This window comes from Punica granatum, chromosome 5, assembly GCF_007655135.1.
Source record: "Punica granatum isolate Tunisia-2019 chromosome 5, ASM765513v2, whole genome shotgun sequence".
NCBI lineage: Eukaryota > Viridiplantae > Streptophyta > Magnoliopsida > Myrtales > Lythraceae > Punica > Punica granatum.
In genome coordinates this window covers 13854257-13881440 of record NC_045131.1, presented here as the reverse complement: position 1 = coordinate 13881440, position 27184 = coordinate 13854257, and the positions used below count along the sequence as shown (strand labels likewise).

General features: G+C 36.1%; 2 protein-coding genes across 2 annotated transcripts; both read left to right on the top strand.

The window, feature by feature from the left end:
* Positions 1 to 23045: 23045 nt before the first annotated feature.
* On the top strand, positions 23046 to 26788 carry LOC116209593 (protoheme IX farnesyltransferase, mitochondrial-like). Its single transcript, XM_031543281.1, has 6 exons — positions 23046 to 23062; positions 23154 to 23568; positions 24242 to 24295; positions 25079 to 25219; positions 25782 to 25925; positions 26171 to 26788. Exons 2-4 carry the CDS (start codon positions 23199 to 23201, stop codon positions 25087 to 25089), a joined length of 435 nt encoding a protein of 144 aa, XP_031399141.1. The 5' UTR covers positions 23046 to 23062; positions 23154 to 23198; the 3' UTR covers positions 25090 to 25219; positions 25782 to 25925; positions 26171 to 26788.
* Positions 25109 to 26288, top strand: LOC116208996 (protoheme IX farnesyltransferase, mitochondrial-like). The gene is made up of 3 exons (XM_031542571.1): positions 25109 to 25291; positions 25792 to 25925; positions 26102 to 26288. Exons 1-3 carry the CDS (start codon positions 25109 to 25111, stop codon positions 26286 to 26288), a joined length of 504 nt encoding a protein of 167 aa, XP_031398431.1.
* Positions 26789 to 27184: the final 396 nt, after the last annotated feature.

Below are 27184 nucleotides of genomic sequence, written 5' to 3'. Positions count from 1 at the left end.
GTTGCACCAAAAGTAAATTGTCACAACATGACAACGTTATGCCCACTAATCTCCACTTTTATTACATACCTCTATCGGCGTGTATGCTTTCCTCCTTATAATTTTTTATTTTGTAAAGAAACTAATGAAGAATAGATAGAAAACATAAGAAAAATGAAAAATTAACGGGAAAATGAAAACCTCAACGGAAAATATACAGTTGCTTATAAACAAAATAATTTTGAAAACATATCGTTTATTTTTAACAATTTTTATTTTTGTTTGTATTTAAGAAAGAAAGTAATATACGTATATATAGAATTTTTTAATTAACCCTTATATTATTAGAATAAAAGTATTGACTAACCCGGCCATATAGGAGCCCGTCGACTAGTGTAATCTAAAAACTAAAATGCCATGTACGGTATATTTAGGGTAAATTGTACTGGTGGTCCAAAATGTTTTACAAATATTTCATTATGGTCCAAAAAGTTTTTTTTCGCTACATGATGGTACAAAATGTTTCAAAGTTATTTCATGATGGTACAAACCGTCAACTCGAACTTGACGTCGTTAAGCCGACGCTGACGTGGCTACTACGTATCACCTCCTTGCTGACGTGGTCGAAAAATTTAAAATAATTCTAAAATATTTAAAATTTTAAAACTTTTAAAAATAATTTTAAATTTTAAAAACTTTTAAAAATAATTTTAAACTTTTAATTTAAAATTTAAAATAATTTTAATATTAAATTTTAAAATTTTTATAAAATTATTTTAAAAAATTAAAAAAAATTTTAAATTTTAAATTTTTTAAAAATAAAATTTTCAAAATTTTAAAATAATTTTTATTTTTTTCTAAATTTTTACTCTTTTTTTGTATTTTTTTTAATTATTTTTTGGGGGTATTTATCTAAAATGACCCATGGTTTGTCCGTTTTGTCAAATCTAGCCCATGTTTTTTTTTTATCAAATCTATCTCATGGTTTACTTTTTGCATCAAATCTATCCCGGCTTTATCTTTTCCGTCGACATCTAACGGCCGTACTGACGTGGCAAGTGTGGCCCACTATCTCTCCACGTGCCACGTCAGCACGACCGTTAGATGTTGACGGAAAAGATAATGCCGGGATAGATTTGATGCAAAAAGTAAACCATGAGATAGATTTGATAAAAAAAAACATGGGATAGATTTGACAAAACGGACAAACCATGGGTCATTTTAGATAAAAACCCCTTATTTTTTGTATTTTTTTGGACTTTTTAAAATTTTATTTTCTCTTAAATGACGTGGCGCACTATGATTGGTTCCACGTAATAAAAGTGACACATAGGACGCGCCACGTCAGCAAAATGTTAACGGCGTTAGGGCTAATTGACGGTTTGTACCATCATGAAACAATTTTGAAACATTTTGTACCATCATGTAGCGAAAAAAACTTTTTGGACCTTAATAAAACATTTGTAAAACATTTTGGACCACCAGTGCAATTTACCCGTATATTTAAGGGGTGTGTGCGCAAATTTACAACATTAGCCTTCGATTTATTGAGCATATTCGTCAGCAAATTAATCTACCAATTATATGTTTGTTTGAAATCCAGAAATATAAGTGAAAAATCAAATTCAGATTCTTTCATATGACGATATATTATTTGTTGGCAGACAAAGTCTACAACAAGACTTTCATGTTTGTTTAATCTAATTAAATACTTAAATTAAATTTTCAGCACTTAATTTTGTTTTTGTTTTTTTTTTTCTGGTAATAGGATTTAACTTGTTTGATAAATCAAAGTGAGGTTGACTTTTTAAGTTAGAAAACCCCTTAGTGAGCTAGCAATTTTTTGCTTGAAACCTACTCATTTTTTTTTGCTTAATTGCTCAGTCAGCCAATTTACAGTGGTATCCCTCAAATTTTTTTTCAAATTTGCAGACCAGGCTCATTTCGCTCGACACCATTGGAACACTAGAGAGAGAGAGAGTATAGTGCACGACTGGGGGGAAGAGGGCGATGGAGGCTCCAATCTCAGCCACCACTGTCTCGAACAAGGTCACTGGTGACCCCTGAGACAACCAATGACCTTGTCTGGGGCGGTGGTGCACGGAATCGGGCCCCCCACCGCCCCTCTCCCTCTCCGACGAATTCTGTCAATCTTCCTTTTTCCATCCGCTCTTATTTTTGTTCCTTTTATGCATTTTATAGCTCTGCAATGTATTTAACTTGAGATTATTTATCATAATCAGATAGAGTTATATTTTAATTGTTCATCCAATTTTTTTGGCCTGGTCCTTTTTTTCTTGATGTTCCTCCTAAAAGGTCCTGCAGCATCTAATTCTTACATTAAGGTAACAAATCAAGAAGGTGAGAGAACGAGCGTCCTTGAGATCCCCAAAAGAGCGTACTGCTTTCTATTATTTCCATGATAGATTTGACAAAATAGACGTTTTGGTCCCTGAAACATGCTGCTCATGGCAAGTTCATCCCCGAAAGATTTTCTCTGTACTAATTGGTTCGACCGTTTGAAACGTTTGGACCAATTGGTCCTTCTGTTGGAAAAAACGTTGGTCCCTGGGCAGAAGACCTCTTAGATGCCGTGAGCTTGGTCGCCCTTCTTCTCCTCTTCTCTTCTCGGTTTCCCGCTCGAAATTCCCCCAATTCTTCTCTTCTCTTCTCGGTTTCCTTGCCTTCTTCCGATTCAGTGGAGAAATTGCCCCAGCCGGCCGTGAGATTTCTTCCGAGAAGGCCGATTGTTCTCAAGATTTCTTTCGATTCAATTTCTTCTCAAGATTTCTTCCGAATCAACCGGCCGTGAGAAGCCCAATTGTTGCACATGGGGAGCAGGTTAGTTCAAATCCCTCTAAGAATCCCGATTGTTGCAATGTAATTTCAGCCGATTGTTTAGTTTAGGTGGTTTTGGTTTGTTTTTGAAATGTTCTGGGACAAAATTGATGAAGCATTGAAATGGAATGTAGGATGTAGGATGTTGTGACCTCTTCATCAAACATTGAAATGGAATGCTGCAAAGCCCCGACAATGTGAATGGGGAATAGATCATGGAGATTAGCTGCTCTGACTCCAAGTCGATAACTCGAAGATGGGAGAGTTGTTACTGATAGAATAAATTATTTTTAAGAATAATACTTGACTCTCTTTCACAGGAAACGACATAGATGTTCACATAAGAGTGAAATACAGAATACCTATCAACTTTGTTTCTAGAAAATCCTTTACCGTAAAAATGACCTCCACCCATTACAGCTGCTTTTCTTTCAAGTTCCCTCTTAATGATGAAGAGAATAGAGCAGAGAGTTCAGAATTTCTTTGTAAGGAAGACATGTAGCACATTTTTCAAAGTTGAGAAAGGATAAAAAGAATATCACAACCAAATACTAGTTCGATTAGGCATAGTTCCCAATCTACTATTTTCGGTTTTTCATCGTTAAAAACTATTGTTGCCTCAGTATTCAGGAGCAGGAAGAGAATTGAGAAATGGATCAGAATTGGTCGTCTAATGAAATAAATACCATAGACCCGAACTAGCAAACAATTAAGAATCACCTGGAAGTTAACTCTAGCAAAATCGATGTAGCCGCCATTGCTTTTACTGGTTACTGGACGACTATATTGTTTTGGGCTTACTTGATTAATGATTTTTTGTTTGGGCAGTTTTGGTTTGAGTTTTTTAATTTATTTACCTTACTTGATTAATTGAAAGTGCATTTTTTAATTTATTGAGTTTATGCTTTCTATTTGGTATTAGGTTTATATTTACTAATTGTTTGGTTTTATGAAGGAATGATTATGAGGTTGGTGAGGAGGATAATCTTGAAGGATATGATGTAAATAAGCAGGAGGATCGGTTTGAATATGAAGGTACTGAACATGTTGATTCAGGAGTTTATTGGGATGAAGAATGCATTTTGGTTAATGACGATGTTGAAGGTCATTTGGGTGAAGAAGAATAGCATCTTGGTGATCGATCATATTCTGAAAATGGGGAGGAAATAGTTGTTAGATTATCACCCACAATAGCGGATATGGTTATATCCAGTGACGAAGAGGAAGGCTATATTTCAAAAGAGTTAGTGGACAAGTGTATCTCTGATGATGACAATGGTGAAGAGGAGTTGAGAAAGTACCCTGAGTTTGATGAGAATGCCACATTTGGGGAGGTTCAATTACAGTTACATATGTTATTCACAAACTTAACTATATTCAAGAAAGCTGTGATAGATTATAACATAGCAATAGGAAGGGTGTTCAAGTTTGTGAAGAATGACAACGAAAGGGTTAGGGCAAAGTGTAGATCGAAAGGGTGGAAATGGAAGATCTTTTGTTCTTGGAGTAATGAGGTGAAAACTTTAAAAATAAAGAAGTTCGTGGGGCCACATACTTGTGCTAGGGGGTTCAAAAATAAGCAAGCTAGTAAGAAGTGGTTGGCTGCTCAACTTGTTGATGAATTAAGATCTTACCCGACAATGTCAGCACATGATGCTTTTGAGTGGTTTAAAAGATATAGAGATATTCATGTAGATGACTATTAGATATACAGAGCAATGTGAGTAGCCAGGAAAATTGTAGAGGGATCTGAGAGGTTGTAATATAAAAAATTGTGGACCTATTGTGAGGAACTTAGGAGGTGGAATCCTAATTCTACATTTGGTTTGACAGTACATAGACCTACTTTAGAGCTGCCACCAACATTTGATAGGCTGTACATTTGCTTTAATGCAAATGTTCAGGGGTTTAAAGAAGGATGCAGGCCCCTCATTGGGTTGGATGAGTGTTTTTTTAAAGAGGTATTATGGAGGACAATTACTATCTGCTGTTATTCAAGATGGCAATCAACATTTCTATGTGATTGCAGTAGCTGTTGTTGAGCAAGAAAGTAGGGATACATGGAGTTGGTTTTTGAGAAATTTGCTTGGGGATATTGGATAGTACAGTGACAATGGTTGAAACTTTATATCAAATCAGCAGAACTATCAATTAACTATTATTTTTTAATATTGACTAAAACTAGAATATTATTTGACAATAAAGATTCTTGTAGAGTTTGAAATTGTCTTTGGAGAAATTATGTCCTGGTGCTCCACATAGAAATTGTGTATTGCACATATGGAGGAACTTCTACAGCAAATTCAAGAACATGGAACTAACCAAGCAACTATGGAAATGTACAAGAAGTACCACAATGGTAGAGTTTGAACATAATATGATGATAATGAAGAGAATGAATGAGGATGCATGGGCATGGCTGAAAAGATTCAATCCTAACGCTTGGAGCAAAGCTGGGTTTAATGATTATCCTAAGAATGATAATCTACTAAATAATACTTGTGAGTAGTTTAACTTGAAGATTGTGAAGTTCAGAGGTAAGCCAATCATTACGATGCTTGAAGAGATTAGATGTTATTTGATGGGGAAGATGAATAAGCATAGATTGAGGGCAAATAGCTTTGTGGGTCCAATTTGTCCAGTAGCACAGAGTATGCTAGACAAGTCTAGAAAAGATAGTTCATATTGGACTCCTGAATGGGTTGGCGATGCAGAGGGTTACAAATTTCAAGTGTGAAAAATGCCCAAATGCAAGGTGGTAGATTTAGGTGTTGGAACTTGCAGTTGTAAAATGTGGCAGTTAACTGGGATATCATATGCACATGCTATTACTTGCATGGCTTATAATAATTTGGAACTCGAGAAGTATGTTCACTCATGGTATTCTACTGAACGACGGTGAGCTACATATGTTCCGTACATCGAACCAATTACTGGTGAAAGTGACTAGCACCGCACTGAACTGCCACCAATTGAACCACCAGCATTTAAAGGACCAGCTGGAAGGCCTAAGCAAAGGAGAAGGCAATCTGAGGGTGAGGCAAGCAACTCTGTCAACTCGTCCAAGACAACAAGAAAGTATGGTGAGATTCACTACTCTAGATGTGGAGAGGCTGAGCATAAAATTAGAAGATGTATGAATGAAGCCACTAATGATGCTCCAAATACGAGGGGAAATAGAAGAACAATCGAGGGCCTTAATGCATCTGATTCACAGGTTTGGCAATTGTTTATTATGTTAACTATAATAAATTTAATTGGTTGTGTCTTATAAATGCTATTTTGCTCTTTTGATAGGTTGAAGCCCCCGTAGACCCCTCAGTCCCCATTGTAAGGTCTCAAGGCTCTATCATCCTTGAGCCTAGCGTACCTGTTTCATTGGGATCCATTCGATCGGCTTCACATTCTTCTGCTCAGGTTGATTGAACTTACATTGAGTATTGCAATTTTGTTTTAATTAAGGGATGCCAACATATTGACTAATCTTGTTTTTACAGGTTCAACGAAGGACTTTTAGCTCAGGAATGGGGATACTAGCAAACCAAGGTCCTAATTGGAGGCCTCCAACACCATTTAATCCATCTCAAAGTCCAAGCACATTTCCATTCAGGTTCCCTACAGCAGTGATGGGTATAGACAATTGGAGTACTCATACTTATAGACCCCCTCCTATAAGGCTAAGAGGACTTGCACCAGCTTCAACATCTTCGGCTTCAACTTCTCATTCAAGCTCATTACAAGGATCAAACACCATTAGTCGAAGATCTTGAGGAGTTAGTAGACCTGATAGGCAGTTTGTATAGTTTTAATTGTAGTTTCACATAATTAGATGTCAACAAGACCAGCAATAGTGGTATGTTTGTGGTTATGTATTATGTTGAAAAAATGGTATTACATCGAGTATTCTATTGAAAAATGCATTATATTATGTATTCTGCTGAAAAAATGCATTATGTTATGTATTCTGTTGTAAAAATGCATTTTGTTATGTATTCTATTGTAAAAATGCATTCTACTATGTATTCTATTGAAAAAATGCATTCGATTATGTATTCTGTTAAATAAATGCATTCTGTTATGTATTTTGTTGATAAAATGTTTTCTGTTATGTATTCTGTTGATAAATGCATTATGTTTTCTATTATGTTGGAAAATGCAAATTGTTTTGTATTCTATTGAAAAAATGGTTTTCGTTTTGTATTCTGTTGAAAAATGCAAATTGTTTGGTATTCTGTTGAAAAAATGCAAATTGTTTTGTATTCTGTTGAAAAAATGGTTTTTGTTTTGTATTATGTTAAAAAGATGCATTTTGTTATGTATTCTGTTGAAAAAATGCATTATGTTTTGTATTATGTTGAAAAATGCAAATTGTTGGGTAATCTATTGAAAAAATGCTTTCTGTTATGTATTCTGTTGAAAAATGCAAATTGTTTGGTATTCTGTTGAAAAAATGCTTTCTGTTATGTATTCTGTTGAAAAATACAAATTGTTTTGTATTCTGTTGAAAAATGCATTTTCTTCTGTATTCTGTCGAAAAAATTCATAACAGGCAACAATAACAGAAGGCCACGCAGAATATGCAATAATAACAGCAGATCACGCAAAGTCAAACATTGTATTATATTAGCAATAACAGAGTCATCTCTATACAACACAAACTAAGACTAAAACAATGATGAAAACCAATACACCACATGCAATCTTAAGCATTTTGTTTTCATGTTCATACATTTGAATTTTCTTCTTCATCTTCTTCATGAGCATGTTATCTTCTCCATTTAAAGCTTGTTTCTTCGGCGATGTAAAAGAAGCTCCAGTCCGGGGTCTTGCAGTCTGCTGCATTTCAAGTTGCTCCTTATTATCAACCCATTCAAAGTATCCACATGTAAGATAACTTCTTTTCCATAAGGGACAAATAAGGAAACGCCTACCATAGCTTTGTTTCTTTGTAGATGTTTGTAATAGGAGCTTCCTTCCACACCCATAGAGATTGACTGATTCTTCAATTGGTGAATAAGCCGTGGATTTTTGGACATATTGGTTTGTCCCACTCCAATGGCTTCCCTCACCTCCCATATCTGTTGTGATTCCCCTCTCTGTTCTCTCTCTCTCTCTGCTTGTATTGTCTCTATTCAATGTCGCTTCCAAATGGGCTAATAATCTGAAAAAGCAAGACCATGAAATTAAACATACAAGTACATGTGCTGAGAATACAAGCACCAAGCACATGCACGGCAACAAACCAAGCAACCGCATGCAAGCATAATTCAGGTACCTAAACAGAGCACCAAGCAAATGCAGCGAAATTCATGTGCTACTAAGTCCATGTGATATCAAGTTCAGTAGCAAAAATCACAGCCTCAAGCACATGTGCTGAGAATACAAATACGTGATACCAAGTTTAGCAGCAAAATTCACAACCGCAAGCATATGTGCTAAGATTCACAGCCTCAAGCATATGAGAACTGTCCTAAACGTGATCCATTTCTCAATTCTCATCCTACTCCTGAATACAGAGACAATTCCGTGCTCCATACTAGACTTAGTTGCACCAAACCTAAGTACACTCACTCTTCAAGATTTCAAAGAACAGCTGCCATAAAAACAAGAGCAAATAGAAACACCACATTGAACTAGAATTGGGCAACCAAAATGTCGCGCAGGGATTTTCAGAACTGAGTTCATTGACTCAGAGAATTGGGCAACCAAATTGGGCAACCACATTGAACTGAGTTATCCCAAAACCTTACAAAGTATTAAAAAAATTATCGTAATTCTTTTAAATGCTTATCATCATGAGAGAAAGACATATTTTAAGTTGTAAAGACATAATTATTTTCATTGAATAGATTCCAACCCAATAGCTAGGTCTAGCGTACTTACAAGCTTTGTCAGATATGAAATGCGCATAAAACCATCATGTATTATGAAGCTCGGTGGTTTGTTTGTCTCCCTTGCAGGTGGACGTTCAGATCACATGACTTGGCACCTCGCTTTTCTGTAATGCCACCCCTAAAATCAAAGAGGGAAATCATTATTACCCCCATCATCTTCGACTCAGAGAATTGGGCAACCACATTGAAGGAAATAGCGAAAATTCCCTCGAAATTGAAAGCAGTGAGATTCGAGGACTCGCGACAGCAATCAACGGTTACTTTGAAGCCAAATCCGGAATAAAGCTGCAGCAAAGTGAGCAGAAGAGAAGAAGAAGGTTCCCGCACTCATCGATCACGGCTAGGGCTCGGACTCTCCGATAGCCATGCGATTTAGGTTTGATCGATTTGGGGCAATTTGGAGCTGATTAGGGCAACCACCAGCAACCACGATTTCAACTTCATAACAACCCTAAAACAAACCAAAACCACCCAAACTAAATAATCAAAAGGAATTACATTGCAACAATTGGGATTCTTAGAGGGATTTGAATTGACCTGCTCCCAATGTGCAACATTCGAGCTTCTCACGGCCGGCTGAATCGGAAGAAATCTTGAGAAGAAACTGAATCGGAAGAAATCTTGAGAACAATCGGCCTTCTCAAAAGAAATCTCACGGTCGGCTAGGGCAATTTCTCCACTGAATCGGAAGAAGGCAGGGAAACCGAGAAGAGAAGAGAAGAATTGGGAGAATTTCGAGCGGGAAACCGAGAAGAGAAGAGGAGAAGAAGTGGGCGACCAAGCTCACGGCGTCTAAGAGGTCTTCTGCCCAGGGACCAACGTTTTTTCCAACGGAAGGACCAATTGGTCCAAACGTTTCAAACGGTCGAACCACTAAGTATAGAGAAAATCTTTTGGGGATGAACTTGCCGTGAGCAGCATGTTTCAGGGACCAAAACGTCTATTTTGTCATAGAGACAAAATCCTGCCTTTAGTTTTCATATTCAAAGAAGATTGTCATCCATTCCCCCTTCTTTTTCATCCGCTCCGAACCGACAAGCTTCTGAACAAACTACATGGTTGGATACATAAAGGGGGGCACATCTTGCTAGTCGATACGGAGGTCTCCTAGCTATTGTACACTTTCCACATGAGAACAGACCAACACACGGCCATCATAATAACAAGCCAGTGCATTTACACGTTCATATAACCCACGTATCTCAATTTTCCTCAGAGTAGCATCCGTCACGTGGTATACATAACAGTGAAACGGTTCTATAGATAGCGGTTGTGCAAACACCAATTCACCTGCATGAGTGACGCCAACACAATCTGGCTTTACAGAAAGAGTCTCACCCAAGTGAAGAGACGGGATGTCCACTTTATGCCTCCAAACTTGCTTATGGAGATCCTCCAATATCCATACTCTAATTTCGCCAGCCAAAACCTTGCGATTGGTCGCCTCGGGGTCAGCTAAAGCAACTCGCCTACCTAATTCCATTAGCTCCGTATAATAATTATAACTGCATTCTGCAGGGAAGGGAATTGCCTGAAAATTTTCCGACCTAACATCGAATACCACGAGATAGTTATCATCATCATCTCCAGTGAGACCAACAAGAGACAGGATCCCCCTCAATACACAAACTTCTTCTCCACTGCATCCCTAGAGTTGGATTTCAGAACCTTGTGCTTCTTTTTTACGGGATCATACCGTAAAGGGAGTCAACGTAGCCTGGAGGTGTTGGAAGGGTAATACACTCTCCAGTGCTAGGGATTAGAAACTCGGATTCCCCCTACAGCACAAATGTAGGTCAAACCACCTACATACCGTGGAATAAGAAAATACGTCTTTAAAGGGATGGTTTGGTGGGGTTTGAAACCCCACCAATTAGGGGTGAAAGTGGTTCGGGTTGGGTCGGGAAACTGAAATTTAGGTTCGGGTCGGGTAAGGGAAACACCCACCCATAAGAACAAAAATTACCTAAATAACCCAACCACTAGGGGGTCGAGTTATTTGGGTTGGGACCCCGATTGACCCAAATTTATTATAAAAAAATAATAAAACGACTTAAAAGGGGAGATAAAGGAATCGGATATTTTTCTATTCACTCTATGAAAAGAATTGCGGGTAAAGTCTCTACATTTGAGACTGGAAGGCACGCAATGAGAGAGAGAAAGATGATGATGGAAGAAGAAGAAATGCAGAAGAGGAAGAGGACTGTGAATATTAACACAGAAAACGAACAAAGTTTCTTCTTTTTTCTATCTGAGGTAGGTTATGGCTCTTCAATGGTGAAACTGCTAGGAAAGTTTCTTTAATTTTCTTTTTAATTAGGTTTAATTTGGTTCCCCATTGGATTTGTCGGGTCAGTTCGGTGATTGAACCGAGAACCAATAAGAGGGGCTTGAACAGTCCAAATTTGAAAACGGGTTTCCGGGGTCGGGTTATGTTGGGTTGGGTCGGCTCTTGGGTTGATTCAGTTTACTTTTCACCCCTACCACCGACCCCTCCTCCTCTTTAAAAAAGCATATTGCCAACATGGAATTTGGAACGCCACCTTACCCCACCATTCAGTCACTGGGAGGGGCGGCCGCTTCCAAAGCGTCTATGTCAATCATCAATTCCAACTAAGGCTATGTTTATTTTGTGGGATTTGGAAGGGTAGGATGGGTGGGGCTCCAAATCCCATGTTTGGCGATGTGTTTTCTAAAGAAGGGGAGGGATTTTGTGGGGGTTTCAAACCCCACCAAACCCCTCTAAAGAATAAAATCTCATTTTCTCATTCCATCAAGAGGTGTTTTTTTTTCTTCTTCTAATTATAATGGCAAAAACATTTATACCCTTATTTTTTTTAAAGTCACAAGTCATATAAGGCTATTTTAGTCTTTTATGCAATATAACCTTCCCCACCCCATCTCTTACTAATGCTTTCCAAACATGAGATTTCAATTCTTCCCCTCCCCACCCCACCCCACTCCTTACTAATGCTATCAAAGCATGAAATTTGGAACCCTTCCCAATTCTATCCCACCCCATACCACCCAATCCCTTTAAACCCCACCCCTCCATACACCACAATCCAGAGGGTTTCAGATGGAATGGGAGAAAAGTAAAAAAGGAAGGGGTGGGCTGGTCTGAGGCTTGGGTTTGGGCCTGGAATGGAGCAACGATCATAATTCTTCTTCTTCTTCTTCTTTTTCCCTAAATCAAATCGACCTGAAGCTTCAAAAAATAGAATTGATCTGAGTCATGAGTGACTTGCTGAAACAACAAACTTATAATTATTTTTTGCAATCTTAATACATATTAAATTTTGATTGTAAGAACCAATATGATCAATATATATATATATATATATAAAGTTGTATCCACCCTATTAAATATGGGTAGACTCGTAAATTTATAATCAATTAGTATATTATATCAAAATTGAAAAATATTAATTATTATTGTAATTAAAGAAAAATATATCCAAAAAAATTAACAAATATAAAGTTGTATCACACCCTATTAAATAGGAGAATAACCGTAAATGTTTAATCAATTAATATGTCATATAGAAATTGAATAATATTAATTATTATTGTAATCAAAGAAAATTTATTCAAAAAATATTAAAGAAGAATTATTATCACTTATTGTTATTTTATAAACAATTACTATTTTATTGGTAAATACATATATATAAACAATTTTAGAGACGTTAAGAATTATTAAACTTTACTTAATTAATTTTAATAATCATTAATAGCCTTATAAAAGTTAAATTAAGTAAATCTCATCGAAGTGATTAGTCATTTCACAAAACTTAATATATATATATATATATATATATATGAAATATCAGTAAAGAAAAGACAATTACGAATACTTAATGTTAAAGTTTTATAGAATCTATGATTATTAATCTTTCATTAATAATAAACTAGCTAGGAATTTTTTTTGTGGGTTTTATAACTATTTTCTTATAAATTGAATAGAGAATTGAGATCATGTCGATTACATGGATTATTTGTTTATGAGCTCTTTAATTAATATTATCTAACTTGAGTATGACATTTATCTTATTAAAGTTTATATAGTATAAGAATAATTTTCCTATTTCTATATATTAATATAAACTGTAAATCAATATTAATAATTGTCTTAATATCTAATGTTTCATAATAATTTATTTTTACAAAATGCATTGATTCAATAATCTAGTTAACCACATATTGAATATACTATTCAATGTCATTTCCTTTTCAATTCTAATAATCGTTATATTAGAATATACATATATTTACAAAGGAGGTCTAAGACCTAATACAATAAAATAAAAATCCTAAATAACTGATAAAGGAGTACTGTTAGTCCTACTAGGTATCAAACTCGCGACCTCTAAGTCAACAGATGAGGACGTATATCACTACGCTACACCTTTCTTTTAAAAATCATAATCGTCATAATATTAACTGCAAAATTAAATGATGAAGGTGTGAGAGGTTAGCTACGTTTAGTTTGACAGTAACATTTAAAAATGAGATTTTGATTTTGAAAAGAACAAAATGGATTTAAAATGAGATTTTGATTTTGAAAAGGACAAAATGGAGTGATGGTGTTGTTGATTTATTATAATGGAGTTGTATTATAATGGAGTGGTATAGATGTTTATATATGGGGGTCCCCTATTTGACTTTTAATGAGTTATTTTGTTTGTTTGTGGATAAAATTAAGTTAAGTTATGATTTTAAAATTATAATTACAAACCGAACGAGCCAGCATCTATATCCATACTGACATATTAAGCCAGAGATGAGAGTGTTTTGTCTCACTTTCAGTTGACAAAAATACCCATACTTTCTACAATTCAATAAATAATGGCCATTGAATTAGAGCCAAAAAAGTAATTTTGAAAAATAACCACCAACTATCTCTCTCCAACGTCCCTACTTTCTCTCAATATGTTTCTCTCCCCATTATCAAACGACCGCATCCAAAAAAACTAGATAAATAAAAGAACGTGCCTTTCTTTTCTTTCTCCGCGAACGGGGGTTCTAATTTTTTATTTATCAAAAGTTATAATTTTTTTTGTGATAAAGGATCCGATGTAGTGATTGAGGTTAAAAACTTAGGAAATAAATGGATATAATAAATTGGAATGACGAGATTAATACCGAAACTTAACAAATTGAAGAATTTGCTTAAAAGTTACTTTTAATTGTATCGTGGATTACCTCTAGTACAATTATAAAGGCTAAGACAACACATCGGGGTGCACCATATAGGATTAAGAAGGCCTTTGGTTGCGTGACTTTTTGGATCAACACCAATTAAGGTCCTGTTTGGCAACGGAGTAAAACTCTGTTTAACTTAACTCTAAACTTTTTAAAATTTCAAAACGACCCAAAATTTATAAAATTTTTCAATTTTGCCCCACCCCTTCTCTCTCCTCCAGGTCACTATTCATCGTCTTCCTCCTCTTCATCCACTATTCATTCTGCGGGCCCTTCACCTCCTTCAACTAGAATGAACCCTTCTCGTCCACGCATCTGGGGCTCTGTTGAGATATTGAGATGAAGAGAGCGAAAGAGAGGTCGAACGGGAGGGATTGATGAACAGTGGAGGGGGAGGAGGAAGACGATGAATAGTGAACTAGACGAGAGAGAAGGAGGTGGGGCAAAATTAAAAATTTTAAAAAAATTTGGGTTGTTTTGAAATTTTAAAAAGTTTAGAATTGAGTTAAATAGAGTTTTACTCCATTGCCAAACAGGACCTAAGATATGACAACTGGTGCGATGTTGTGCTACCACCTCATTTCTAGATATCGAAAAGACTCACACTCTTAGAAGATCATAAATTATATTTATAATGTGTATTTATGATATGATGAATTTGATTATTGAGGCTTGATTGAGCTTCATATTCATAGGGAAATAACACAATTTTGAATTTTTATGTTATGTAATCAACCATCCAGAACAAATGTTATGAAGGTGGGCTCTCTTGGAACCATGAAGTTGCTCAGCTTCGTGTGGTAAGTGAATTATGTAAGTATTAGTGGGAGATGATTTTGTATGAAGAATATAAACCAAGATTTTTGTTTTGGACAATTGATCATCTTTATATTACTGGAAGAAGATACAGTGATACACTAAAGAAACATGGGACATATATAGTACATATTGTTGCTTTTAGTTAGTTTAATGCAATGAATTACATCACAGAGGTTCTTGAATTAAAGAGGACTACTATGGCTGTTGACACATTGAGATTGAGCATGGAGCTTATTTAACATCTCGAGGTGAGGGGCTGCATTCATCAAATGTTAAAGATGTGCATGAGAACAAAAAAAGATTCACTCTTAGAGAGGTTCTAATGAAAGAATTGTTATGTTATATATGTCGTTAGCTTTTTCAATGGTGATCATCAATCATTTGTTAATTATAACAGTAATTCTAATCCACGCATATACGCAGGTCTTTCGCCTAGCAATATATAATTTCTTTGTCTTGCAGCAACTCAACCACGTACTTTCATTTGATCGAACGTAAATGTCTTGTGCATTTGTAACTATTTAATGACAATTATTATATATCTAATAATTTAAATGACTATATTTAATTTGTTAGTTAATATTTCTAAATTAATAATTAATAATATTTAATTAAATTCAATTAATTACTTTAATTACAATTACTATTATTTTATATTTAATAACTTTTAATGACCATATTTAATATATTACTTAATATTTCTTGATTAGTAATTAATAATATTCAGTATATAGTAATATATCATGCATTCGTAACTGTTAAATTGTAATTATTATATATATTTGATGTTTTTAATGGCTATATTTTATGTTTAATGAATATATATATATATATATATATAATATGATTTCTTTGTCCATAAGTGAACTCCATCACGTACTCCTACTTGGCAGAATGGAAGCGCATCATGCATTTGTAACCGTCAAATCAAAATTATTATTATTACTAGCCTATCAGCCTTCGCGTTGCGCGGGATTTACTCTTAGCCATTTTGAAGAAATTTCTCTATTGTTAACTTATAATGATTTTTGTTCATCCTTATTTTTTTAATTATTTCTTAATTAAATTGTAACTTAAAAGTATACTATTTTACCTAGGGTGTTAAAATTGAATCATTTTCGAACAATTTTATAAAAAAATTGTCTATTTAAAATGACTTCTTGTAATGAAGTTTTGATTTAAAATTTTGAAAATTTCCAATATTTAATTTATAATATTATTTTTTCAAATCATGATTTTTTATACAATATATATATATATATATTTATTTAAGATTTTTGTCCCCAACAATTATCCCATTTGGTGAAAGTTAAGTAAACATTTGATGATGACGATGATGATATTGATGATGATGATGATAACATAATAGAAATAATAGAAATAGTATTCTTTTTACTGAAAATTATTATTATTATTATTATTCTTACTACTATTACTTTCATCTCTAGCATTTATCCCATCGGGTGAAAGTTATGAAAACATTTGATTTATAATAATTTTAATCATTAATATTTTTCTTTATAGTAATTATTGTTATTATTATTTTTATCCCAGTAAGTATCCCATTTGCTTCATGTGAATCTAGTGGAAGTTATTACTATTACTATTATTTTTGTCCCCACATATTATTATTATTATAATATGTAGATTTTATTATTCTTTTTGGACAAAAACAATAATGATGATGATGATTAGTAATAATATTTATTCTTTCTTGTGGGAGTTATGAAAGCTTTTGGATATACGAAGAGTCGGTGAATGAGAAGCTTCCATTAAAGCTTTTGGACAAATGACATGCAACCACAATCTCCTCAATAATTATATATTATATATCGATTTAGTGAAAGCTATTATTATTACAACTATTTTTGTTCATAGCAATTATCCCATTTGGTGTAAGTTGTGAAAACATTTGATTTATAATAATAATAATTAATATTATCATCTTTCTCTCAAGTTATTAAAACCTCGAAAACAGTTGATTTATAATAATTATAATAATTATTATTATTTTATCTTCAGTTATTAAAACATTTGATTTATAATAAGATTAATTATTACTATTTTTCTCAATTGCAATTATTGTCATCATTATTTTTGTCCCTCGCACTTATTCCACTTGCTTCCATGTGAATCTAATGAAAGCTATTATTATTACCATTATTTTTGTCCCCAATAATTATATATTATATATAGATTATTATTATTGTTGTTATTAGGGTTAGGGGTATTTACCTAAAATGGCTCATGGTTTGCCCGTTTTATCAAATCTATTATATGCTCTTTTTTTGTTAAATCTATCACATGGTTTACTTTTTGTATCAAATCTATCTCGGCGTTATTTTTTTCGTCGATATCTAACGGCCGTGCTGACGTGGCTCCGACGTGGCAAGTTTGCAATCCACTTCCGGCTCTCGGCCAAGTTCTAGTGTTGCAATGAATAAATAGATAGATTTGAGAAACTGATAACCATCGACGAGACATTGTCCGGTTTTGCTTCTGTTATTGCCATAGACCACATTGAACCGAAAATTGACATCATTCCGTATGCAATTATGTAATATGTAACAAATAAATAAACAAGAGAAACGTTTGGCCATTGTACGATCCTACTTAGGATCATAGGGGGTCGTGGGATCGAAGATCGCAGGATCGGATCGAGAATCATAGAATCATACCTATAATGAAAAAATATAAACAAAAATATGAATGTATACTTACTTATGAGTTTGTTATTTATAACTTTTACTCGCTATTCAAAAATCGATCACCATTCATCCGATTTCAATTTTCGAAAATTACCAATCACAAAAGAGTTAATAAAATTGCATAAATCAGAGTTACCAAAAAACAAATGACAGTTCACACAAATCACAGTATCATAAAAGAAATAACGAATCATTTTTAAAAACAAAAATTTTAAAAAAATCATATGTCATTTAAATCATCGTGTAGATCTTCTTCATCATTACCATCATATGTTCATCGAACAGGCTGAAATCTGTTAGAAATTAGTGTATACCCTAGAGGTAATCTATCATCAGTTCTGTAATATGACATGTATTTCATTATATTACGAGGCATTTATGTTATTGTGTAGATTGCGCTAAAATATGATTTTACACAATAATGTCCTTGGAATAGTAGGTTCAATAGGCATCAAGTGTGACTTGATTATGAGATCCTATAATTACCGAACATTATTCCTAAATGTCCCTAGTCAAAGTATTATCGTTAATTAGGATAACGATAATACGGTTAGACTAGTGTGGGTGTTGATTGATGACCAAGTCTCACAGGTCATGGATATGGAGATATCAAGTCACACCACATGTATACATTAAGAGTAATGTGTATTGGACTGACCCGCCATGAGATTGCTACATGGGTTGTTACGTGACTGTCATTAGCATATCTTAAAGTGACTATAGTGTAATAGTTCTTTGACTTGAGGTCACCATGAATTTCTACATGTAATGTCATATGCTTTGATACTGTCAAACGCCATCATAACAGGGTGGTTATAAAGACAGTTATTGGGTATATCACAGAGCATGGAGAGGAATGTGAGTGACTAAGATAGGATTTGTCCCTCCTACGAAACAGGAGCAATATCTCACGGCCACTTGGTGGTTAAGTCTAAAAGTGTATGCATACCCAAATGAGTCGATATACCGATATCGAACTCATTTGTTCTGATAGACTTACCTGGTAAACCAAGAAAGAGAGATATTGAGCTATACAAGGATGTCATCGACCATGCCTTGGGCTCAATAGAGATATAGAGGACAATTGATTATATTACACGGTAATATAGGTCACGAGGTTCATCGAGAAATTGACTTTCCAATTACTTGAGTAACAGTGATGCATTGCTAGATTTCGCTCACTGTTTGTAATATTGAAATAGAGATTTCGATATTACTGTCAACGTAATTGGGAACCTACAGGGTCACACACGACGACTAAATCGATGGGATATTTTGAAACAATAAATTCGTCTAATAGAGATTAGATGATTTATGGTGCGACTAATTAATCGGATATTTAATGAGATTAAATTTGTAGATTAATTAGACTCAATTTATTAGATTAAATTGACCAATCTGATGCACGATTAATACGGTGACACATTGGCCAATAGTTCAATGTCACCTAGACTTACACATGTCACTTGGAGCCTTGATTTTCCTTATCCCACATCGGTCATGGGAAAAGAATTTGCCTCCCCATTTGCTTATAAAAGCAGTAGAAGGGGATGGATTCAAGTATGTGTGTGTATGCTTTATATGTATATATGTGAGTATATATATATATAAAAATTTGAGTTGAATTGTTCAATTCAAATTAGGTCCGTTAGTCTGAAAAATTCGGGTATCGCATCGGTGTTTCTTTCGAGTGTTGGTCGCTAGCACCGCCGATATCGAAGATTCGTCGACAAAATCGGTGTGGATACCGGTAGAGGCGTCACGCGTGGGACGCTCGGTCGACAATTTTAAATATTCCAGGTACGCTTTTATTTACTCTTATTCTACTAGTAGGTCTTGGGATTAGTTTCACGGGTAGGAAATTTTGAATTTCTGTTCCTTTTCGCTTCCGTTGCGCCCCGTGAAACTAGCAAAATCTCGGCGGAAAATAAGGTTCGCTTGACCCAAAATTATTTTAGAGTCACCCAAAGATGCATGGGTAGGATCGATTTTACTTGTCCTCATATCATATGTCATTTAAATCATCATTGCCAGTCACATGGTTGGTGCAATATCGATTTTGCTTCTCCTTTCTGGACTTCTTGCTCATAAATGCCCTAAGCAGTTGTTCAAACTAGCTGAGTGGCTCGATCAGTGTGATGGCCCGAAAACTGAACTCTTCAGTAGGATAACCTTTTCAATTAAGCCTATTACATTTGCTTTATGATAGAATGAAACAGGATTTTAACTCACTCACAATAGGACGAGTATACCAAATATAGATGGAGAAGGGTTTTCTTTGCAGCAGTTGCATGGGTTCTAGCCATACGCAGTCGGGTATTTTCTTCATCTTTATTTCCTAACCCTTTTTAATAATACTTATCCCATCTCACCTGGGGCATTTAACATTTTGCAGTTGATGCCACCCCTTGGTAGATACAGAGCGATTGAACGTCACAATTTCTATGTGTACAGGTGGGTCACCTTATTGAATACTTGGCAGACATGCCAAGTTTTAATCCGTCTCTTGAATTGATAATCTGAATCCCCAATTCCGCCCATTCTGTCACGACTTGAAATAATAGTAGGACTACTACTCAAGAATACAAAAAAAAAAAAAAAAACTACTGTAAAGTAGAATAAATTTGTGGTGTACTCTCTAATCTGCTTGATGAAGTGAATGGCATGTCTAATATCTTGTGATATTTTGTAATGAGTTTAGAGATGTCCGTGCATCGTCCCCACAAAATTGGTCCAAATTCATCTGTAGGCTTTACTCTTCTTCCCCCCTCCTTTTTTTTTTGAAGTGTGACCTCGAGCTATTAGCTTATCAGTTCTCGCTTGAACATCAGTTTATCCTTGATCATGAAGTATTTTGAAAATGAAAAAAAAACAAAAAGAAAGGAATTCTGTTTTTAAATCACGATATCATAATAGAAATAAAGAATAAAATTAAAAATAAAAATAAAATCATATTTCATTTAAATCATCGTGGAGATCTTCATCATCATTGCAGTCATATGTCATCGAATGGGCCAAAATCTCGACTAGAAAATGGGGTTTGCTCGACCCTAAATTACTTTAAAATCACCCAAAGATGCATGGGCTAGAATCAGTTGGATCAAAACTATATGTTATCCTATGATCCAATTAGCTATTTTAGAAGTATCTTACCTTTTAGCTCTTTCGGTTGAGATCGACCAGATCGGGATAGGTGGCCGAGTGCAAGATCATGAGATAGCATTATCGCAAGCTATCTTGACAACCTTGTTGATAAGTCCTCTAACCATTGTTATATTGTATGTGCTAGCATTAGGATCATATCCTCTCTCTTCCATCTCATCAAACAATTGACAGGCTTCAGCCATATGACCAGCGTAGGAAAACCTATTAATCACTGTGTTGAAGGTCAGGACATCAGGTTGCACACCCTATCAAAAATTCCTTTTGCAGACTTGAGCTTCCCGGTTTTACACATGCCATCGATGAGGATATTGTAGATTGTGTTATCCGGCTCCAACTCATGCTTTTCCATACACTGAAATAGAGCCATTACCCGGTCTATTTCTTTCACTGGACACAAGCCTTCCAACATACCAGCAAAAGTGCAAAGCTTTGGTCGTTGCCTAGCAGCTTGCATCTTCTCGAGCAGCAGCTCTGCATCACCAAAATTCCGAACGCGACAAAGACCATTGATAAGAGCACTATATGTCATAACATTAGGAACCAAGCCTACCAACCATTTCTTGATATAGGTCCCACGCTTTGTTGACTCGTGGCTTTGCAGTACCCATCGATCAATGTACTATGAGTGACCACATTAGGAGGCAGCCCCTCTTAGCCATCAGACGAAATAATTCAATAGCATCATGCACGCGATTATTAAGGCATAAACCAAAGGTCAGTGAATTGTAGGTGACTATGTTACGAACTAGGCCTCTGCACTCCATATATCCAACAAAGCTTCTAGCTTCGTGATCAAACCCTTCCCTACATAATGCATCCACCAAAATGGTGAAGCTATTGACATCTAGCATTATTCCCCCATGCACCATCTCACCGAATAGCATCTTCACTTCCTCCCATGCCCCAAATTGCACCGAGTCCTAGTGAGAGAATTATAAGTGATGGCACCAGGGTGGATGCCTTCAATCGCCATTTGCTTCAAGAGGAGGTCGACTTCTCGCCACAGACCATGCCTAGACACAGTGAATCAGGGAGTTGTATGTGAATGTATTTGGTTTGACACCCCAATCACCCATCTTATATAAAAGAGCGGTTGCCTTCTTCCACCGAGCTGCACAAAAAAGACTGTGAATTAGGGAGTTGTAAATGACAATATCAGGTTGAATGCCTCTTTGAGTCACTCTGTTAAACAAGTTGAGATCGTCAGGTGGTACTTGTCCCTGCTTGAGATCCGCTTTGGGATTTCTTTGATTTAGTAGTTGATGTATATGTTGAGATTTTGAGCTAATAAAATTCAACACTTTTTCAAAAAAAGAGTACATTCACAATTTGGTCGCTAAAAGATACTTCGCTAGAGAAATTGGTCCCAGAAAGATATTAAGTGTACAAATTGATCTCGCCATCTGAAATGTTTGTACAAATCAATCATTCCATCCATATTTTCATCTAGTTCCTGATGTAAAATGATAACATGACATGTTATATGTTGATCTGGCCCCATAAGAGCCAAGCTAGCTATAAGGATCCCAAAAAACATCATTTTTGTTCTCAATTACTTTTAATTTTTTTTAAAAAAAGAACTACTAAATTTTTTGAAACTAGGGTTGGGGGAGAGGGGTAGGAGCAGATCAGAGGCCCCCCGACTAGCAACCTCGCCTAGGGAGATGCTGTTGAAAAGGGAGCCCGATTCGCTTCCAGGCCCCTCTCTCTCTCCCCACTGGTAGCTAGTAGAAAGAGAGAGAGAGAAAGAGAGGTAGATTTGCCCTTTCCCCTTTCTCTCTCTTCTAGTCCAAAAGAGAGAGGAGAGGGGTAGATGGAAGGCCCTCTCGATCGGCGAGCTCGCTTGCAGGGAAAGTCATCGGAAGGAGGAGCCTCGATTTGCCTCCCAACCCTTTCTCTCTCTACTTGTAACAAGTAGAGAGAAGTAAAGACAATCAGAGGAGGGGGAAGATCAGAGCATCCCCCGACCGACGACCTCGCCTCGAAGGGCCCTGCATCTACCCCTCTCTCTTTCTAATTGTAACTAGTCGTTTGTCTCTGTGAGAGGGGGCGGGGAGACAGATTAGGCCTCCCCTTCCGACAACCACCCTCATAGTTGCTAGTTGGGGGGCCGCCGATCTATCCCTTTCCACCTCTCTCTCCTCTACTAAGGGGAGGCAGATCGACCCCCATTTCCCAAAAAAAAAAGTTTATTTTAATTTTAAAAGGAATTGAGAAAAAAAATAACATCATTTTTTTTTATATTATTGTAGCCAACGTGGCTCTTAATGGGTCAAATAAGCAAATAATTTGCCATGTTATTATTTTCGGTCGGGAACTAGATGAAAATATGGATGGAAAGACTAAACTATATCAACGTTTCAAACAGCGAGATCAATTTGATATCTGCATCAATTTCTCTAGCGAAGTATTTTCAGGGACCAAATTGTGAATTTACTCGTAAAAGAATTAGAGGTGAGGACTGAAGAGCATGGTTGTAATATTTATTTCCATCTGGTTCAATGTTTTGTCCCTTTTTCCTAATTTGCCTAAAAACTGCATAAAGAATTGCAGCAGCCGCCATTTGAACGATGTGAAGGTCCTTAACTACATGCTCCTCGAAGAAGCTTTTCTTGCCATCGCTCTCATCACCAGCAGCCTATCCCATAGCTCCGCCGACGAAGTCTTAGGGCCGCCGCTTCCCCGCTTTCAGTGCTTGTCGTCTACAGCATCCCCATCTGCTTCGATCCCGACAACATCACAGCCACCGCCGCCGCCGCCACCACCTTCCACTTCACATCCACTGGAGTTGGGATTATTAGGATTGAGTGGCGGCGACTCCGACGGATTTGGGGCTTTCGCATCCTCTTCTGCGGCTGCTGCTGCCGCCTTTGATCTCTCTTCTCTCGCATCTTCAAACTTTGCGGACTTGGCTCGTCACTACAGACATTGCTACTGGGAGTTATCAAAACTCGTCTCAGGTCGGAATTGAGTTCTCACTCGACTCACTCATTCTTACTGTTCCCATTTCCATCCGAAAACTTCTTCATTCACGCTCTTATTGTCATTCCAACAATTTTGCTGGAAACACCAACAATTTTGGCCCCTGTTTTGTATGGTGTCTGCAACTTTGGATTTTTTCGGTTTAGGTCGGTATATTGGGAATTGAAGACTTACGCATCAATTGCACTTACGATTCTCTTCAATTTTAGCTTAGTTGTGCTTTCAAATCCCGTGGTTTTATGCTCAGTAAGTTCACACTTTGAGCAGAATATGCTTTTGTAATGTGCAAGTTTGGAACTTCTAGTTGGAGATACGTTATGAGCTATGTCTTTCTACTGATATACGATACCACTTTTGAGGTGAAACCCGAATGGCATGGCTAAACAACTATTGTCTCGAAGAAACCTATTGGATGTTATTCATAGGATATACTTCTCTGTTTGTAGTTTAGATCAGTGTTCGTATCTTATTTGTTGCTGTTGAGTGGTGCTAGAATTGTGCGTAAGTTCCGAGGTTTCCATTACACAAATGTGAATCTGATAATATGTATATATATATATATATATATATTGCCCTATTCAAGCATGCTAGTGGTTGCTACATCTGGAACTGGGTTTATCCTTGGTAGTGGGAGTGCTGTTGATGTTGCAGGACTTTGTTGCACTTGTGGTGGAACTATGATGGGCTGCAAACTCCTTAAATCTGGTTAGTTATTCAATTGTAACACTGTTCCAATCTAAATCGAGTTGTTTACCATCAACAATGTAGCAAAATCGATATCATGGTTTAGCAGAAACTCTTTTCTTCTTCTGCTGTGTTATGTTGTTATGGAGTTAGCTCCATAGGAGATTTGTGCCATTCGGTGGCTTTAAATTGAATTCACAAAATCCCAAAGAGAGGTGTTTTATGTGGAGCTGGTGGCTGGAAATTGATATAGCTTTAAATTGATTGTCTGATACCAGATAAGCTTTTGGAAAATTAGTAAATAGATCTTGTCAATGTCTTATTTCCAGAGATAGTCATTTTGCTTTTTGGAGCCACAGTGTATGTTTTACTTCGGTCTTGCTACGGAAGCATTTGGTGACATATATATATATATTTATTTATCTTTATATATATAGAAGGGGGCCATTGCTTTTGCGGCAGTAGATTAGGTAGTGATATTGATAAACACAGATGTCAATTTGTAGTTCCCAATATGGGCAAACCACGATTTGTTGATGGCTGAAGTTGATCTTCCAAATTAACATTATGTATTTTTACTTACAAAGTCCAATCTCTCAAAATGTTCCATGTCCCATGACTGGTTTAGATAGGCTCCAGTCCAGTACCATGCTGTATCACTTTTTTGGTTAATGAAAAGAAAACAGGAAAGAGATGTTATCGCTTCGTTTTCTCATTTCCAGAGATTCTCCTTTGATATCAGAGTTAGAAAAAGTACAATAAACGTGAGCTATATTTCGTAACTTACATTTCCTTTGGTTGCAGTAGGTGTTTGAGATAAATAATGATGCCAAAATGAAGAGAACAAGGCAAAGACCACTCCCCTCAGGGAGGATTTCTGCACATCATGCGATTGTGTGGGCATCCTCTGTCGGTATAGCTGGCACTGCTTTATTGGCATACAAGGTGAACAAATTACCACCTGTTCCAGCAATCTTTGAAATTATAGAAAAATTGAAGGAAAATCATGTTTACCAGGTCTAAATGAAAATTAGTGTGCTTGGACTTTCAGTTCTTTTCTAAATTTATACAGGCATTAGAAAACTACTTTTGTAGTTTAGTTTTTCCATTTCCATCTTTTATTTCAAACTGATTACCAAAAAAAGAAAAAAAAGAATCACTTTATCTAATTCTCTGTTTGGCATGTGACACAAGTATGAAGTAGTTTGCCTGGCCTGCGAGCCTGTCTCTCTTTGAAAGAGGGAGGGGGAGTTGTGGGAAAAAAGATAGAATTATCAGATAATCTAGCATGTAAATATATTTTGACTTTTTTTCTTTATAATATAGAGAATTGAAAATAGTAGAGGGGAAGATAAAAGAAACAAAAAATGAAGCTTCTTTGTTGAAGCAACACAGCCTCAGCTTTCTCTGCCTGCATTTGACATTTCTGTGCTGAACTGATTTTCTCGTGAGGTATGTAGTTATTAGTGATGCCAATTAGGATCTGATTTAATGTCTCTTCTACAAGGTTCTTGCAGGCTAATATTTGGGCAGCTGGGCTTGCAGCATCAAATCTTATTCTTTATGCATTTGTCTATACTCCATTGAAGCAGATTCACCCTGTAAACACATGGGTTGGGACCATAGTGGGTGCCATTCCACCACTGCTCGGGTACTCTCTTTTAGTCAAATTATTCTTGATTTATGTGCTTACTATATTGGCCGAACTTTCACTGGATTTGGAGGCTGTTATATTGTTTTTTTTGTGCTTTCATGTAAAGAGTACGAGAGTTTGTTGTCAAGTTGTGTTTCTTTCATGCTTGGCAACTAGTCCATATTGGGTTTTAGATGGGTTGCAGCTTTGGGTGAGATTTCTCTCAATGCAATGATTCTTCTGCTGCTCTCTACTTCTGGCAGATACCGCATTTTATGGCCCATGCCATTCCCGCAGATCTCGAGCCCGACCCCTGTAGCACATGCCTCTTATGCACCATTTCTATTCCTACCAGCTCCATCTTACGAAGCACCCCATTGACCTTGAGCCTCTCATCTTTGTGGTAACTTGGCGTTTTCTTCATTTGGCCAAGAGCATGCTATGAAATGTTTGGATTCCTTAAGCTTAGCGGCACTCGGCTTCTGATTTCGTTTCAGTTATGGAGGCAAATGGAGTCAGATTGGAGATATGTAAGGGTCATCTGACTGACTGCTTGCGCAAAAAAAAAAAATATTTGCGTGGTGGTCTCGGATGATCTCGTATCGCAAGCGTGACTAAGGCTTTTGAGTACAATAGAATAGCTTGTTGATATCAGGCAACATCGTGTGCCAGAAATTTTTTGCTGCTCGCGATGCTTAGCCGGAAAAGGCTGAGTTTACAAGCCTTTTCCTGCTCTTGGCCAAGTTCTAGTACATAAATAGATTTGATAGAACTGATAGCCATGGATGCGGCATTGTCCAATTTGCTTCTGTTTTTGTCAAAGACCACATTGAACCGAAAATTAGCATCAGTCCAGATGTATGTATAGACACATACATTTATGCTTATGCTTACTAGTATAAAAATCACGTACTATGCCCGTGAAAATAATATCATTCCATACCATTATGTATTACATAATAAATGAATAATAATAATAATTACTGAAAAAAAGTTCGTACAAAATTCATATTTTACATTTTTGTACATTTTTTGTAATTTGAATTTTACATGAACTGCGTAATATTTTGGTCCTCGTCACTTGATCTATGTCAAAGAAAACTCTGCCCCCGTGGTTTACTTTTATATATACTTTGTTCTCCCACCCCAAGCTCGACCATCCCTTGTCATATAGATTCCACGTCTATGACCAGTATCAAATCGAATGCACCCATCGAACAGCCTGTTACAAACAAAAAAATTTCATCAGGACTCGAGCCCAATATAAAACGTTAACT